Source organism: Athene noctua, chromosome 26 (assembly GCF_965140245.1).
Source record: "Athene noctua chromosome 26, bAthNoc1.hap1.1, whole genome shotgun sequence".
Lineage (NCBI taxonomy): Eukaryota > Metazoa > Chordata > Aves > Strigiformes > Strigidae > Athene > Athene noctua.
The window spans coordinates 8141183-8159611 of record NC_134062.1 but is presented as its reverse complement, the minus strand read 5'-3'; the positions used below and the strand labels follow the sequence as shown (position 1 = coordinate 8159611).

General features: G+C 43.1%; 1 protein-coding gene across 5 annotated transcripts in view; it reads right to left on the bottom strand.

Moving 5' to 3' along the window:
• Positions 1-20: 20 nt before the first annotated feature.
• The window catches only part of PKNOX2 (PBX/knotted 1 homeobox 2), a 96656-nt gene continuing 78247 nt past the window's right edge, over positions 21-18429 (bottom strand). For 4 of the 5 annotated variants that reach the window (XM_074927676.1, XM_074927675.1, XM_074927677.1 and 1 more), the window contains 7 exons: positions 17609-17780; positions 14192-14380; positions 7779-8102; positions 6013-6132; positions 4203-4279; positions 3612-3790; positions 2518-2767 (listed from right to left, as the gene is read on the bottom strand). In XM_074927676.1, the coding sequence (XP_074783777.1) occupies positions 2520-2767; positions 3612-3790; positions 4203-4279; positions 6013-6132; positions 7779-8102; positions 14192-14380; positions 17609-17780 (1309 nt within the window). In that variant the 3' untranslated portion in view covers positions 2518-2519. Of the gene's footprint in view, positions 2768-3611; positions 3791-4202; positions 4280-6012; positions 6133-7778; positions 8103-14191; positions 14381-17608; positions 17781-18429 lie in introns of all 5 variants that reach the window. The other variant, XM_074927679.1, reaches the window with a different exon arrangement.

Below are 18429 nucleotides of genomic sequence, written 5' to 3'. Positions count from 1 at the left end.
ATTTTATAAAATATGCAAATTTCTGGCTAACGAGCTGCTGGGCGCTCAGCTGGCTGCACGGCCGCAGGCAGCCGCTGCGATCGGAGGGGCAAAATTCAGCTGTAAACTCCATTTTGAGGGGGTTTTCCCCATTTTTAGCTTTTGTGTAGACCCATTTTCTGCTAAAAATTGTGCAAAAATCACCTTTGTGTTCCAGAAAATCAACCCATTAATTAGCAGAGGCTCATTAGGGAATTGGGGGGGGGGGGGCTTCCATTTGGGTGAGACTTGCTCTGTTTTGGGGTTTGTCACTCATTTTGGGGGACAGTCTCTCATTTGGGGATTATTTTTTGAGAATGTAATCCATTTTGGGGGCAAATTCAGTCATTTAGGGAGAAGGTACTTATTTGGGGGAGATTTACTCATTTTTGGGAGCATTGCTGGCTTTTGGGGAGAGTCACTCATTTTTGGGAGGACTGCTAGTTTGGGAGGGCATCATTTTGGGGGACCATCACTCATTTTGGGGGAGAATGGCTCTTTTGGGAGAAAAATTTTGGGGAGCATCACTCCTTTTTTGAGTTTTGAGAAGATCATTAATTTTTGGAGCACCACTCCAAAAAATTACCTGTTTTGGAGGAGACAAACTAATTTTGGGGACCAGTGCTTGTATTTGGAGAGCATCCCTGATGTTGGGGAACATTGTCCATTTTGGGGAAATACCACTTTTCTGGGGATACGCTTCAATTTTGGAGAGCATGTCGTTTTGGGGGACCATCATCCATTTTGGGGGGGTCACTCCTTTTTGGGAAGCATCACTCATCTTTGGAGAATATTTTGGGGTGAGCATCACTCATTTCAGGGGCAGCATAACATTTTGGGGGTGTATCACCCATTTTGGGGGAAGCATCATTCATTTGGGGATCAAATCACACTGGAGATCATTGGGGGGGGGGGGCATCACTTTTGGAAGAATAAATCCTATTTGCACCGTATCACCCAATTGCAGATTTGGGCCAATGACCCATTTTTGGGGCCAATTCACCTATTTGAGGAGAGTTTTGCCCATTTGGGGTGGTTATTCACCCATTTTGGGGCTTCTCTGCTCGCAGGAAGAAGCTGCCAATAAAATACAGCTGAGAAACCTCATCTCGTAGCACTTTATAATAAATGGCCATGAATTAATACTAAATTACAATGAATTCTTTATGAAATTACAGATTACATTCACACCAGATCAGTATCGAAAAATAGGCTTTTCTGCCCATTGCATCACTTGTGGGTTTTTTTTCCCCCGGCTGCTGTTTTGTTTTTTTTTTCCTCAACTCTTCAAGAGCCAAAAAAAATAAGGACAAAACTGGCAAAAAGCCGCAAAAAAAATCCTTCTTACAGAAACCTGCATTTACAGGAGGAACCTGCAGAAGAAAATTCCTTTATTATTTTTGCCCTACATCACCCAGGTTTGCTTTTGCGATTCCCCCCATGCCACATTTTAAGGCAAAATTTGCCCTTTCTCTAGCATTTAAAAAAAAATCCCCAAATACCTTGTTTTTTTTCAGAGCTGCCCTCCCCCATATCTCCTTTGGGGTAAAACTCCATCATTTTCCCACACAGGTGGACAATATTGGGGAGAAACCATCTTTCCAGCAACAATATTGAATTTCCTTCCACCCGGGTGAATTTTGTGAGTTGTCATTCAATTTTGGGTGAAAATCTGCATTTTTTTAAACCCTTTTTTTCCCCCCCATTTTTTTCCTGACTCAAGTGCCAAAACACTGTGAGAAAGTCTCACTCCTGGCAGCCTTTGCCCCAACTCTGCGTCCAGTCTCAGCCCTTAAGGACGAGGATGGGGTGATTATTTTCCAGATTCGATGGGGTTTTAGCACATAAATTAAAGGGTTTGGGGGAATTTCCTCTCTTTTCCAGAAAGTTGCATTCGGAGTCACCAAACAGCCACAGCATCGGGGCCAAAACAGGGAGGTTTGGGCAATATGGTGGGTCAAGAGCACCAAACCCTTCCCAGATCCAACCTGAAGCAGAACTTGCACTTGCTGATTTTTTAATTTTCCCTGTGTGCCGGTATTTATGCCTGTGAATCATCTTTTTGGGAAAACCCAAAAAACATCAGTCCTGGGGTTGGTTGTTTTTTTTTTTTTTCACCAAGAAATCCAAGTGATGGACGTGGTGGCCCACAGTGAAAACTGCTGTCGTCCAACAGCATCCAAGCATCACCTGGGGAAAACAGCTTCCCCTAAAACTGCTTTTTCTTACCAAAAATGAAGGGAAAAAGGGAAAAATAAGAATAAAACCTGAAAAAAAAACAATCTGGCCACAATATGTGCCTTGTAAACATGTGTCCTTCACTTCCACACGCTGATGTGGTGGTCCCCGTGCTCCTGTGGGCAGCCGGGGCATCCGCCAGTGCCTCCAATTTGCTTTTTTCTCACCGATTTTGTTTTTGTTCTTGCCGGGGGTTTTTTTGGCATTTTGGGGGGAATTTTGTTTCCGGTGCTGTCAGTGATTTGGGGAGGGTGCAGGAGGAGCTATTCCAGTGAGTCACTGTGGTCCAAGCCAAGGTCGGCGCTGGGTGCCGCTGGAAGACCACCAGGCTCTTCCTCCAGCTCTTCCTCCTCTTCTTCCTCTTCCTCCATCTCGTCCTCGTCCTCCTCATCCTCCTCTTCTTCCTCAGTGCCGTCAAGGGAGTCGTCATGGGCCGCCAGCATGGCCTGCTGCATGGCCATGGTGGCCGTGGCTGACGAGAGGGGTTGCAGGTTGTCCATGCTGAGCGAGCCTGAAATTAAAAATATAGAAATAAGGACTCCTCGACTACTATAAAAAGGACAAAAAAGTGCATAAACCAGGAATAACCCAAGCAAAAAGCTTTACCTAGACAGAGCAGGGTGTCCCACCTGCCCCAGCCACTAACCAAGGTCCAACCCTTAATTTTTTTAGCTAATGTATCCTCATTAAACAACAAGAAACCTTAATTTTTGAGCAAGTAGATGCCCAAATTGGTTGGTCAGATCGTCTTCATCTTCTCTTAATTTTCACCTTCCCTTCTCTTCATCTTCTCTGTTCTTGTCCAGTCCATTCTTATTTCTGCTCTTTTCACCTTCTCTTCATCTCTGCTCCTCAACATTTGCAACATCTCTCTTCATCCTCTTGCTGCCCATCTTGTCTCATCTGTCTTCTCATCTCCATCTTCTCTGTTCTCTTCATCTATTTTGTCCTCTCTGCTCATCTTAGCTGTCTTCTTCCCTTCATTTTCATCATCTGTTCTCTCTTCATCCTCTCCCCATCTTGTGTTATCTGCCTTCTCATCTTCATTTTTTCATCTTTTTGTCATTTTGTCTCCTCTCCCCATCTCCCCCTTCACCCCATTCCCAGCACCTCAGGAAATATCCCAAGTTATACCCCATAGTGGGTCTCCTAAACCAAGGAGATGGCAGTGCCCCATTGCCAGCACACTTGAGATGGCCAACTGGAAGGACCTTCTTGCATGGGCCACCTCTTTAACATATTTTCCCCACAGGGGGATAAAGGGCTCTAGAAATCCTTAATTACCAATTAGGCCATAATTTAGTGCATTGCCATCCCATCCAAGAAGGACAGGGGCTGTCAGGGGTTGTCCTTACCGTCAGGATTTGTCCCCGAATTGCTGCCCTGCTGCTGCAGGACCCCAGCAGCGATGGAGTTGGGCCAGAACCGCTGAGTGGGCCGGTGCTGAGATTTGATTTTCTTGGCTTTGGGGGCTGGGTCTGGGTTGCTGGCGTCAAGCATTGGCTGCAGGATGCGCCGTCGGGCATTTATGAACCTTTCAAGGGAAAAGAGAAGCCATCCGAGTAAAGAAGAGATGTTAACAGCAATTTTGAGTTAAAACAACAGACATGATAACAATTCAATGAGTTGCAATATAAAACCCTTTCAAAAATGGCTGCATGGTCCAAAAAGATGGGGGTTTTACCCTATTTTATTTGTCTGTGTCATGTTACACCATCACATTCCTTTTTCCAGCTGAGTTGAGAGGCTGCTACATACTGGATTTTCCAGGAGAGGGCACTGAGACATCACAAATGTACACAGTCAAAGACACCGGAGCCTGTCTTCCCAGAAATTGGCCCTAACTTCCCAAGTTACCACCGAAACAAGCATTATATAGCACCAAAACAGCGTGAAAAAATTTCAAAAGCCAGCAAGATGACTTCATAGGCCACCGATGAGCTCACCAGTTGTTGACTTGCAAGAGGGTCAAGTTGGTTTGGGCAGCGATTTGCCTCTTCTCGTCCTCTGTGGGGTAGGGGTGCTAGAGAAAAAGAGATGGGGCAGCAAGATTACATCCCTGTGTGCAAAATGGCAGCCCTGAGTGATAAATAAAATTTTAAACTCCCATTTTTTTCATTTTCCCACCCCAAATTTGGTGGCTTCTTGCATTTGCAAGACGCAAGGCTTAAGGGTGGCATCCAAAGGCATCCTGGTGTCCTTAAGGCTTTTCCAAGGCTTTCCACCAAAGGCTTTTCCATCAAGGAAAATACTAATTTATTTTTTTTTTTAGTTTTAGCAATTTTCTGATAATAGTTGTTGGTAAAGGTGGGATTTGGGCTTCAAAACCTGCTGTCACCCACAACACTCCTTTCAGAGGCATCAATAAAACGCCCTGAAACATCTGCACTGGGAGACTACCAGCATTCAAAGCATCAACAACCTCCTCTCAACCACGCTAAAATCCTTTTTTCCAACCCCCAAAATGAAATCAGCAAACCAGCCCCATGTGTCATTTTTCGGACCCCCAAACCAGCACCAGTATTGATTCATGTGACTCGTTTTCCAGCTGTTTGCCCCCAAAATAGTGTGATTTCCTTGACAAAACTACCCAAAGTCCATGCAGGAGACTCCACTGCAGAGTGGTTAAAAATGGCTCTTTTTTGGCAAAAGTATCCCTGGTTTTGGTGTATTATTTCCAGCATTCCTTCTTCCTGCTGGTGCTATAGAACGCCCAAACCCAATGAAATGATGAGCATCGATGCTATTAGGTTAAAAAACACATCATCTATGATGCCAGATGGAGGAATCCCATGGAGAAGCCCAAGCATCTTCTGACCAAGCTGAGAGCAAATGTCAAACCATCCAGTATAACAATTTCTTCTCTTTTTTCCATTCAGTTTTGGAAATCTCAAACCATGGGGTTCTCCTGGCACCCAGCAGAAGATTGCTCCTCAGTTTCTGGTCTTCTAAATCCTTTTTCTGCTTGAAAATCTGCAGTTCAGCCCTCCAAAAGCCTGGGAGATGCACGACACAGATTGGGATGGCAGCCCCACACAGTCATGCTTTTGTCCTCAATGCAATAAATCCAAAGTTTCCCATTAAATTAAAAAAAAAAAAAGCTGGAAAGGTCCTAACCAGATGCTGCTCCATGTCCTGGGTCATGTTTTACCCCAAGTCGCTCCATGGAGCTCCTGTTTTCGGTCTTGCTGCTACCTTTTAGGCTCCCAACTTCCTGGAGACCCTTATGCAACTCTTTGCAAGTAGTTTCTGAGGGATTTCTTGGCCAAATTATACAGGAAAATGGGGGGGTTTTTAGCTTTTTACCCTTCTCCCAGCCCTGCTGGTGGGAGAGTAATCTCCTTGCATTAGAGCTGCATCCTCTGAGCTCCCTCCATTTGCCTACATTTTCAACCCCAAAAATGTGGTGATTTTGTAATTCTGTATTTCAACTGCTTGCTGATGTGCCACAACCATACCCGTGGGGCAGCTTTCATACCCCAGCTTGGTGGAAAATGGTATTTTGGAGCTCTTAACTGGAAAAAAGCCCTCCATTGCCCCCTCTGGTTTTATTTGCTTCTTCATGCGTTAAGGGAGTGTTTTGGCCACCTGCAGTGAAAACAATCATCCCCAAAACAGTCCCAAAATAAAAACAAAACCACTTTGTGTCTCTGAATATAAATTCAAACAAACCACCATCTCGATTTGTTCAGTTTGGGGTTTTTTTGCGCTTTTTTTCCCAGCTTTGCAGGGTGTTTTGGCAGCTGCGGTGCTCACCATGAGATGCTGGAAGAGCCATGAGCGCATGATGTTGGTGGCATGTTTGGGCAGGACACCCCGCTTGTTCTTGGACTTCTTGTCCTCACCGTCGAGGAGGGAGGTGAGATCCAGGTTCACCTGCCAGGGGAGAGGAATGGGGAGAGAATTGGCTGAAAATGGCAATGGACAACCCCAAAACCAAGCAAAACCAACCCAAAAAATGAGCAAAACCAACCCTAAATGGGCATGGGGTGAGTGCAAAAAAAAAAAGGCACTTGCAGGGCACATCCAAAACCCCTTTTCTCCTCCCAAAATTTGCATTAAGTCCACATTTTGCCCCAGGTTATCTATTTAATAACTCCAATTTTTGCCAACATTTTGCAAAGGGCAATGAGCTTTCTCTCCCTGCTGTAGCACCGGCACAGTTGGGGACCATGTTGCTGATGCCACAATTTCTATGTGCAGTTAAGGAAGAAACCTTCAAAAAACAACAAAACACCCCAAAACGATGACTTTCTAAACCTGAGGTTAAAACCCTGCCCCTCATTAACCCCGTGCAACCCTGTATTCCTCACCCAGCTGATCCCTACCACAAGGAGAAACATCCCCATTGAGTGAAAATTTGTTTTCTTCCCCTCCAAAATGAAAAATAAACGTCTTGCTGCAAGAGAAGTTTTAATGAGGATGTGGGAACTGAACTGAAATCTCAGCGCTTGAGTTAAAAAGGGATTTTTCTTTTCTTTTTTTTTTTTTTTTCCCCAGCTCTTCATCAAAACACTTCTCCTGGATGAATTAAACATCAGGCCAGCAGGTCTCTGCGATTCCCCTGAGCTCCAGATGAATAAATCATGCCGACGGCGTGGGAAGAGCATCCGGAGGTGCTTGTCCAGGGCTCTCTCCCTGCCCTGATATTCCCGGTGCGCGTGTTTTCCCCACCACAGAGGGTTTTGCTGCAAGATTTAAGCCCGTGACGAAGAGACATTAAAGAAAGAAATTTTAAAAAACACTGCACAGGCAATAAAACCTGCCAGGGAGGTGCCACCCATTCCCAAAGTGCCTTCTTTTTTTTTTTTTTTTTTTTTTGTTAAGAGGCTTCTGCAATTAAATTGGGGCTTTACAGAAAAAAAAAAAAAAATCGCATGGAGGGATTTTGCTGATCTTCCCCTGGGAAGCAGGATAGCAGAAACCAATTTTTTTTGCCCAAATTCCTGGGGAATGCGGGTTTGGAAGAGATCAACGCAGCCAACAGGGATAGCAAGTTGTTTTTATTTCTACCCCAAACTGTCACCTTATTACAAGAATGCAGCCACACGGGGCAACCCCAGTTATCTGCAACAACCAAAAAAAAAGGGATAAACCCAAAGCAAATAGCTAAAAAATACCCCAAAATCCATAAAGCAAGGAAAAAAAATGAGCCTTTCCCATAAGCACTGTGGTATACCAGACAGGCAAAGCTAGTGAGCCCAGATCCATAATATAATGGCAATTTTATATATATACACAATATATATATAAATTATATAGGAGTATATATCATATACTATACATTATATATTAAATATTATTATAATGTTCAAATATTGTAATGTTATATAAAATAGCAATACTATAAGCATTGCTATCATTTGTTAGGTACCCCAAAGGCACCTGGCAGATGGATTTAATCAACATTTCTTGCTAGTTAAAAATGTAGGATCCTTCAAGGGCTGAACTTATCGAGAAAATGGGGTTTCTTTCTTGCCATAGCAGTGCAAAAATGGACATTTGAGGTGGGAAGGTCTTACCTGGGCATTGGGGATCTGCAGGGCACCGGGGGCGATGGCTTGGGCGAGGACCTGGCCCTGTGACGTCACCATCGTCACGGGCTGGTACAAGGCTCCACCTATGGAAAAAAAAAGGCTTGTGGGGGTACCAAACCCCCAAATTTCTACATAGACATCCCACCACCACCACCAGCCTCCACCATGGTCCCTACCTGGCACGGCGGGTGAGCCGCTGCTGGCACTCATGGCCAAGTTGCCTGGGGGTAGCGCGGCTGCCGGCACCACGATGCCCGGGGGTGGGTTGGAGGTGGGCGGCAGCGCCGCGGGTGAGCTCTGCAGCATCTCCTGTGGGGGAAAAAATATTAAAAACATGGGATTTTAACACGCTGTGAGAGTGTGCAAGGTTTTAATTTTCCTCCTCCGATAAATTCACCCCATTGCCTTTTTTTTTTCCCCCTAGCTGATTCAAAAGGGAAAATGGCAGAAAAAGGGATTTTTCAGTTCGTTGCAATTGCAAAGAAGAAAAAGAGGAAAAAATAGGATTTACACTTTGTAAAGCGGCCATCTTAGTGTCTTCCCCAAACTCTCCTTCCTTGTGCAGCCACTCTTTCTCATAAGGAAAAAGGAAAGAAAAAAAAGCATGATAGACAAGAAGGAATTTCTTCAGTCCTCTTCTTTCTATAAATTTCTATTTTTTTGGTGCTTTGACTGGAACTGGGTGATGCAGCTTTTGCTAAAAGCCAGGGCAAGCACCACCATTTCCCCTTGCCAGAATAATAGTAAAATAATGAAATTAATAATAGCAACCCCATTTGATATCACTCATTGCAGCTTTAAGATAACTTCTTGCAAAAATGGGCATTTTATAGCCAAAAGCTGTAATGTTATTATCAGCCCCAGCTCTGGAGTAGCTCTTACACGTGAGCAGCAATTGGAAAAAGTCCAAACTGAATGATTATTTGAGTATATAGTGTAACATTTTGGGAAGGGTGCCGCAATTGAGGATATGGAGGAATACAGGGAGGTGTACCACAACCTCCCAGATGGGCAGGTTTTTGCAAATAATATTTATATAATTATAATTTTAAAATAAGCCCAAGATAACTGTATCTCTAATTAGCCCAGCTGTAATGGAAATAACACCACACTCATTTCCCCCTTTTCAACCTTTTCAACCTTTTTCCCATTCTGCGTCACTTCCCTGGTGTCCAGCTGGTTCCCTATTGTTGAACAAAATGCCAGCAAAGGGGATTTTTTCACCTTCTTACTCAATTTCCCTTCATTTTGAGGCATTTCTTCAAGAGACCTATTACTTGATTGAAGAAGAAGGAATTTCTCTGGACTAGGGACATGCAACAACACCTGAAAAGGTGACCATGCAAATACGGCCAGGTCAGAAAAAGCTGTAGCTCCTCGTTTCCTTGCAATAAAACTACAGAGATGGTAATTTGAATGCACAAATCAATTAATTTTACATTAAGACTTGATGTGGGTGCATCATTCAGCGGGGAGTTAGGGCACTGCTGTATCCACATCAATGCATTCCCCATTTCTGGGGGAAAGAAAGTCATCTTTGGTCCTTTTTCTCCTCTTTTCCCCATTACATTCCTGCTTCTATCAGCTTTTTCCCCATCAGTCACCACCCATTTGCCTGTGCAATGAGTCTGAATAAACTCTGATTTCCCTGCATGCTTTTGCTATTAAAATCTCTTGCTGCATTTTCCCCTCCCATGATGCTAAGCCAAAAATATTGCAACCAACGCCTCTGCCACGTGTTATATTTGTCCTCTCCATTGATGATCTGATTATTATTTATCTGGAAATTTTGCTGCAATTGCTGTGAATTTTTGCTTCACCTCCCAGACATTCCTTTTCATAGCTAAATTAATTTTAAAAAAACAAGTATGACTGTAAAATACTTGTACTTTTTTTTAATATCCCTTCCCCATCTCCAGCCTTTTTGGGGATATGGTTTTCTGTTTGAAAAATGAGGATTTCTCAGTGTTAAGAAAGCAAAAACCAGTCACTTCTGCATGCACTTAGTCTTGGCTTTGCTAAGCATGTAGCTAACAAACATGTTGGAAAGGTTCGTATAAAACCAAACATGGTCCTTGGAGAACCTCAAAAAGCAATCAAATATGGCCAGGGGTAACCAGAGATTTAGACGAGCCCGAAGACTTCCAGCTTTCCTCTCCTGCCTTGTTTTTTCCATGATTCCTCCAAAAGAAGGGCATCCAGAAGACCATTTTTTGAAGTGTATTGATAAGAAATACTTTGGGATATTGGAAAATAGGAACAAGAAACTCCTGTTTCCAGATCTAGTGGTCAAAGTAATTTTCAACACCATTTTATGATGACAAAAATTGCGTATTGGTTTTTGGTGGTGTAAAGGAAAACTGTCCCAAAATACCAGCTCAGTGGTGTCCAAAAAGGCAGAATATTGGTAATTGTTAGAAAAAGATATGAAATAAATTCACAGTGTTTCTGCAGTGGCACTGTGAAACCAAGGGTACCCAGTGAAGTGAAGCTCTGCCTTAAAATAAATATAGATATCTCCAAGATTTAAAAAAATACATTTAGCATACTAGTTGTCTTAGATGGCAAATGCCAATCCAAATTATATTACAATTGTGATTTTGCTGCAGTAGAAAATATTTTAGGCCTCAAAGAAGTTGAAATATTTCTGGCAATTTTGAAACTTGAGTGTAAAAAATGCATCACTAGGTGTCTCTGCAGATCCACCTCTTGGCACTGACCTTCTGCTGCACTATGGCAAAACATGATTTCTCCAATTAAAAGTCACTTTAATGAAGAAAAAAACCTGGTATGTATTGCATTGCACAAAAAGAACGCCTTTCTTACAATAAAGCAAGTGTCAAAGAGCAAGTGCCCGAGTATAAATAAGTGCTAAAATTCAGTGCTACTGGAGCCGATGTCCTTCCCCTCGTTGCTCTATGATACTGCAATTTATTTTTGGGTGGTACACAAGTGTAAAAATTTCTGTCTCATTCTAACTTTGTGAAATTTATTTGTGCTTAGGTAAAGATGCAGAAAATTGGGGTTAGTTGGAGAAAAAAGAAACTCATGAGTTTGTCAAGAAAGAGCTGGCCAAACCCAAACTCATGAAAGAAGATTCATAATGCTCCTTTGTGGGTGGATGGATGGATGGATGGATGGATGGATGGATGGAGATGAGAAAAAAGTTGGCTTAAAATAACAGAAAGCCAGGCTTGTGCATAGTTTAAACACTGTCCCAGTCTGGCAATCTGCTGAATTCTCACTCAAAACAAGAGCTGAAAAATGCAAGATTTAATCCAATTTAAATGTTCCTGGCAGTGCTGTGGTTCCCAATGTGACTGGTTTCGCAGTGGGTTTTTTCTTCCAAGCAAGGTCAACTGGAGAGCAGTGAGAACCACTTTGACAAAGGGAGGGAGTTAAAAATTAGGGTCCAGTGAGGACTCAAGGAAGAGGGATGAAGCCAAGTGGAAAACAACCAAGAAAAATTGAAGAAGGGGACTTGATTGGTGAACTTGCAGGCCAAAGAGACTAAAACTCCTCCACAAAACAAAGTGAAACACAAAATGAGAAAACAGAGTAGAAAAATTTCCATAAGGTAATGAAGGTTCAGGGAAAAAACCCCAACTTTTCACCCAAATTTGGCCAATGCCAGGAGTCATCTCTAGATTTGGTGACATGAGAAGATTTCAGCAACATTCAAAGCACCTATTTGGGTGCTCTCTCACCTTTCCATCACCTCCAAGTATTTTGCATTTCCAGAAAGTCTTGCATTTTTCATCTTAGCACAAATAACACCAAGCCAAGGACCATCCTCTTTGGATACACCAGGGAAATCCCACCACGATTCTCCCATGACGACATTTTGACAGCTCCGTATGTTTTTTTCTCAGTTTTGGTTGACATCCGTGTTATTGTGTAAGCATGGGTCTTTTTAGCAGGTTATCCTGTGCTAAAAAACTTTGCAAAAATTGGAAGTATTTTGCTTTCATGACTAACCTGGTATATCTTCTCACACGAATGATCTCACAAAATGATCAATGCCCCTCCCACATTCTGGGAAAACCTTTCTGAGAAATCTCATTCATTGATACCAAACACATTTCTATTATTTATATATTTTTTTAAAAAATCCTAAATTAGTGGCCCCTTAGCTGTTTTACTTGCCATCAGCATGAGATTAATAGGACTATAGTTAGCGAAATCATCTCACTTGCCATTTTTTAAGCACTGATCCCTTGATTCTTCAGCTCTCTGGAGCATCCCCAGCCCTTAAAACTCAACTGGTTGATACAGAGTATTTCCACCCTTTTTTTTAAGCCTTATCTATGCAAACTCAAGTATACTCAATGAGCCAAAGCACTCAGGCACTTGACATTGCTTAGCTGGATAATTAAAAAAAATTTGCTGTTGTATCCTCACAGGTTTGTCATCCTCATCCAATGACCAGATGAGGTGGTGGCTCCTTCTGGTCTATCATCCTGAATATTTTGTCTCCCATTGCTTGCTGAAAATCCCATCATCATTGAGCGAGTGTTTCCCCTCCAGTTGGGTCTTTCCTGGGTGTGTTCCCATCTATTTAGCAACTGCCTCCTAATCCTCACTTGAATTTCTCAACTTTCAAGTCTTGCCCGGAAGGGAAATGTCAGCAGCTCCGAGTTTGCAGGAATCAGAGGCACTTGGTACCTCTCCATGGGCCTGATTATTTTCCAAAGACTTGTGCTAATTTTCTGATACGATCCCCACCTCTTTGTGAGGCACTAAATCCTCATTACTTTTCCTGACCGATGCATTCTAATTAGATCAACACTTAAAAAAAAAAAAAAAAAAAAGGAAAAGAGGAAAAAAAAATCACAATAGCCACAGGACGGCTTTCCATCTCATTAACTCCCTCACTTATTATTTTCATGAAAATTACTGATAAAAAACGTGCATCTCCATTTGCTGGGACCGGGAGCTTCGTCGGCTCATATCTAACATCTCTCTCATCACCCGGGATGCGAGCTGTTGCCATAGCGACACACAATAATAGAAACTAATAAATTACAAACGAGATGCTCGTTGAGCAATTATTGTTCTCTTTTATGCAAGTGTCTTGCTAATTTTGATCATAAGGAATGCTACCATAAAGCAGCGAAGGGATAATAAGTCCATTTCTAGAGATTATTAGAAAATAGAGAGAGGATGGTTTTTTTTAGATCAATGATTAAGTGGTTTGGTGCTTTCAGGAAACCCAAATAAGAAATAAAACTTTTCAAGGGGCTTTTTCCTCCCTGTGCTGGGCTGGAAGCATCATGTTTGGGTCTTCAAAGTCTGCAGCACTTGGAGCTGAACTGCTAAAAATGACATTTTTTTCTCTTTCCAACATCCTAAAAGTGCCCTGAAAAGCCCTAAAAAGCCCCACACCACCTGCCTCTTTCTGGGGAGAACCCCAAGAGCTGTCTGGGTTATTTTGGGTTGGCTGCAGTTATTTCTGGTGGGATTGTGCAACCCCAGATTTCATTTTGCCCCCCAAAAAATCTGAGAGAGAAATCCCCAAAGGACACACAATATTGCATCAAGGAAGTTTTTGGGATGCAACCAGCCAGTGTTTATTCCCTGCACTGTAAATGCACATAAAACTCCAACCCATGGGCAACTTTTTTCCAAATATTAAGTTACAATCCCTTATTTTGCTCCAAAAGCCACCAAGGTGCAGCTTGCTTTGGCCATTTCAGTTGATATTTCTGCAATTCCTGGGCCTCTCCTTGTACTTTCCCACTGTGCTTGAGACACTAAATGTTTCCTTCTTCCAGCTAAAACCCAAATGACACAAAAAAAAAGTCAAGGTGGGCATGTTGATCATGCTGGGGGAGAATTGCAAGATGTGCTGGGGAAAAAAAAGGAGCAGGGAAGCCAAACCAGGTTATCTGAGACCATAAAATCTGTTGAGCTTCCTTGAAATGTAGACAAGAACGAGGAGAGAGGAAGTAGTGCAGAAAATCATGGTGTTTCTGTCCCTCCCACAAACAAATAATATTTTTAATTAAAAAAAAACAAATTTCTTGTCCATTTTCCCATGCGCTTGCATGGCTTCTGCAATTCCTTCCCCCTACATTTCATTGCCGCAACGTAAGAGTTTAGGAGAAGTCCTCAAGAAAGACCTTTTGCAGAGACACAAACACTGGTGTTGCAGTTCTGCCAAACAAAGGGTCGTGAAAAATTTTTTTTAAAAAAAGAGAACCATCACTGCAGCATCATTTGTTGCACTATGTGAGCAAGATACGGGCTTTTTAAAAATTATTTTCCTCAACTGGGGATGGGTTTTGATGAATTTCCAAGTGACTACAAGAGTTGCAGAGCAGCCTTCAAACCCTGGCTCCACTGGATGCTGGCCACTGTGCAATGATGTTGATTACAGGGGATTTTTAAGGTGTTACCTGGGGGTGGAGGCTGATGGAGGAGGGGTTGGGGGAGTAGGGCCCCCCCAGGTCGTTCCTGAGTAGGTTGTCGCTGTGCATCTTAGTTTTGAGGCAGGTGATGTAGCGGTTGCAGAAGTCCTTGCACAACTCGTTGACCTTCTCCAGCTCCAGAAGGTGGATGCGTAGCACCTGGATTGCCTTCACCATCTACGTAAGAGCACACAGTGGCAAAGTTAAAATATTATTTTTTCCTCAACACATCAAAAAAAAAACCCAAATCAATATCTTCACCCAAAATCTAACATGGAACTGATCCCTATAGCAGAATTAAATGCATTTCCTTTCCCAACACACCAAAAAAAGCCAAAAAAAATCAACATTCTTGCCCAAAACCCACCCCAGAGCTCGTGCCTCTGCATCTCTGTGTTTCTTTTCCCTCCCCATCAATCATACCTCTGAAAACCCAAGAGGCAAAAATTCACAAAATTTACCATTGGCTTCATGAGAATTGCTCCCTGTGCCCAAAGAAAGTCCAAGTCAAAGCCCTGGATGTTGAAAAGTGTTTGGTTATTCTCTGGAGGCCACTTCTAACAAGATTATGGGGCTGCAACTCCGCCATAAGCTGTTGCCGGTGCAAAGCCTGGGCCTCATTAAAACGTACCCCATAAACGTTAAAAAATTTACACATAAAACATTCCTCTTGCTGAGCTGAAACCTTAAGTTTTACAGCCGCTGTTTGAAATCTTGCATAATATATAAAATTTCAGCTATTCACTCCGGGGCAATAAATCCGGTTTTATGTAACAAAGCGTCTTTGCATTTCAAAGGGTGTTTTTAACTTGCAAATTTTAGTGGTCATCTTTACAAACTACAAGTCGCCATGGTTGGGAAACATCCCGAAAAATCCAGGGAGAAACAGGTGGCAGCTCCACGACAGAGAAAGCAAATTTTTGATTGGCAAACAACAGGGATGATGGGTTGTGCCTGGAATTTTTTTTTTTTCCCTTTTTTGCTTTTTTTGTCCTTTTTTCTTCCTCCTTTGCAGTTGGTGCAGGCAAAGCACAAGGTGGAGGCGTTGCACCCCGGCTCTCCGCATCCTCCCAGGGCTCAACGGCCATGAAAGTCAATATTCAAGGGCAAAGGCAAGAAGACCTGACACATATATGTATAAAAAATAAATCTCTCAATTATCTCAGCTCATTTGCTTAGGGTCTCATTTTATGTCCCTGCTCCGCTGCGTCGTATATCTGTCCGGATAAAGAGTTACAGTCCGACGGCGTACGTGCGCGGGGTTGTAAAAAATACAGATGCTGAATTAATTGACTGTGTGGCACTCGGCAGCTGATTGAGTTGATAATGGTGAGATCTGACCTTTTTCTAATTTCTAATTATGTGCATCTCGGCGGTGAGGAATACATGACTCTTATTCTAATGATAGCTAATGCCGCTGGCCTTTTCATCCCTGCTTTGCCATTGCCGATTTCTGGCAAATTGGTGGCATTAAAAGAAAAAAACACCCCAAAAAAAATCACCAAAAAAAAGGACAATGCAAATAGGGAAGAAGCGTCAGCTCAGGAACAGGTTGAAATGTTGAGTTTGAGCACTGCAAGGCTTTTTCATCCAAAATTCCCTTCAGTTGGTGCTTCCCACCGATAGGAATGGTCCTTCTTCAGCTTCACATTAATCATCTGTCTTGATGGAGGCCAACCACACTGAGTGATTTGGATGGCTTTTGGCAAAGTTCTTGGAATTGGATAGAATGTATAGATAGACATATGTCCTAGAAACAGGGCAAAAATACATACATATATATACGTGAATATGAATATGAGTATAAATATGAACATATCCAGTGCTGCAAGGTCATACATGGGATCAGTGTAACTGCCCACGGCCAGATTTCACCTCAGCAGCAAGAGTTACTCCAAAACATGCCCAAAAAAAGATGACTGCTGTGGGGTTTTTTAAGAAACCAACAAAAAACCAGTGAAAATAGCCTCTGTGGTCACCCTACCTGCACTGACCATTTGGCTGGAGATGTTTCAGCTTAATATATGTAGAAGTAGGTTTTCCTTCCCCAAAATTTTAGGTATTTTTAGCTTCAGCTGGCTCCATCTCCCTCTTGCTCAATCATTGCACCCATTCGTACGTAATTTAACATGATGGTGGTTATTTGGGTGCACCTCAACATTTGATGCATGTTCAGTCCCAAAACTGAAATAATCCAAAGTACCGATTTTTTTTTGGTTGCTCGTCCCAGAGCCATTTCTGTTCTTGGCTATAAGACATTGTGAAATGGGTTTAGAAATCTGTAAATGGGGCTTTGCATGGCCTGCAATCTTTTTGGAGGGCTTTCCACAAACTGCTAAGCCACTCTTGATTTTGTGATGTCGCAAAACTCTCCACAAGCTGAAATCAGGCACAAAGGATGCAGGATTTTAATCCATCTTGAAAGTGTTTCTTGCTTTTTTTTTAAGGAAAGTGGTAGTTTTTGCACTTGGATGATAATTGCTCATTCTTCTTCCCTTCATGCCAGGTCATTGGACAAGATCACCTCTTCAATATTGGTAATATTTGGAAAAAGCTGCCTATGAATTGCCTGATTTTGCTTCTTTTCTGGGATGGAAATCCCTCTGCTACATATCCCAGGGGACATGCCAACCCCTTGGGAAGGTGTTTTGCTTTGCATCAGCAGAGGTAGGCAAAATTGCCTCGTCTGACCTTAAAAATTTTCTTGCGGAGCGCTGGGAGTGCACCAAGATGGTGCACACGCTGGCCAGAGAGACCACATGTGGAGCTTCCTGAACAAAATAATGGGAGTTGAAGATGTTTTCTGAGGTCCACACAAGAGAAAAGCTCCATCCCAAGTGAAGTCTTCCGAGGCACCTTCCAGCAGCAATGGGTACAGTAGGAGATTTGGGTTGCTATGACAGGAAAGCCACCAAAAATGATCCACAGTGTCCCAAACCATTGATACACATCACCCTTTTTGAAAAAAGCTCTTATTTTGCCTTGTTTCTAGGACAAGAGCTGTCTGTCACCCTTGAAATAAGATGGTGCCAGACAAGCACTCAAGCGCTATTGCATGTTGCACCAGAGAGCAGTAATTCCTGCAGAGATTGAAAGTTTTGGGGCACAAACCAGCCACCAGTCTTGGCTGTTTCCAGGAAATGTTTTGACCTCATGGCGTTTGTGTGGAAAAACAGCGAAAAATTGGGCATGGATTTGTTCTCACAGGGTATCTTATGGAAAAGATCTTAAAGAAGGTCCTGAAGAAGGTCTCACGAGGTCTATGGAGAACATTGCCAAGATGGCCAAACTACAAACGGAGCCCAAAGATGTTTCTCAAGGTGGTAGATCTTCATAATTTGTTCCTCACCCCCTACCTCCTCCCCACCCCCCAAAAACCATCTGCCAAGCCCCATCTGCCTCTACCAGGTTGTCCAGCTCAGGGTCATCGCTGAAGAAGGGCTTGTGCTCCTGCTCCTGCTGGTGGACGAAGTTCTCGATGTCGACATCAAAGCTGGCCGAGGTGATGCACTCGGAGCCCTGTGTCGCCTGCTCACACTTCTCAAAGAGCAGAGTCAGCAGCGGGAACAGCGGGTGCCTGCAGAGGACAAAGGAGACCCCCATAATGCCCCGCTGGTTTAGGTCCCACGTCCAGTTTTACCCCACACCATCCATCCATTCCCCCCCAGCTTGCAAAAGCCTGGTGGTGCAAACCTCACTCCCCAAGCCAGTGACAGAAGTGCTCCCTCTAGACCTCCAACAATAAAAGCTTAAAAGTTGCAAAATTCAGCATCTTCTTCACCAGGAAATGGCTTCTCCCAACGTCTTGGTGCTTTCCGTCACTGCACCAAAGCCAGCATCTCCAAAATGTTTTGCCATGGACAAAAAGTTTTGGCTTCAGGGTGGTTGTCTTGGAGCCATCTGCTGTCCTGGTAGCTTTGTATTTTGGGAATCAGTATCAGCACCCACTCATCGATGGTAATATTCTACCCCAAAATGTCTCTCTTGGCTGGACAGACCAGATGGGGATGAGTTGGTATTTTTACATGCCCACAGTATCCTCTGGGCCAGCCTTGTCATGGGTTGCTTCTCCACCAAGAGGTCTCTTTACACCTCTGTCAAGCATATCCATGTCTGTCCATGAAGATGAGTCAAATCCCATTGCTTTCTTACCACATGATGACTCTTGGAAAACAAAGATTTGCAATTCTGCTTGCAAATCCACGATTCCTCTAATGATTAGAAAA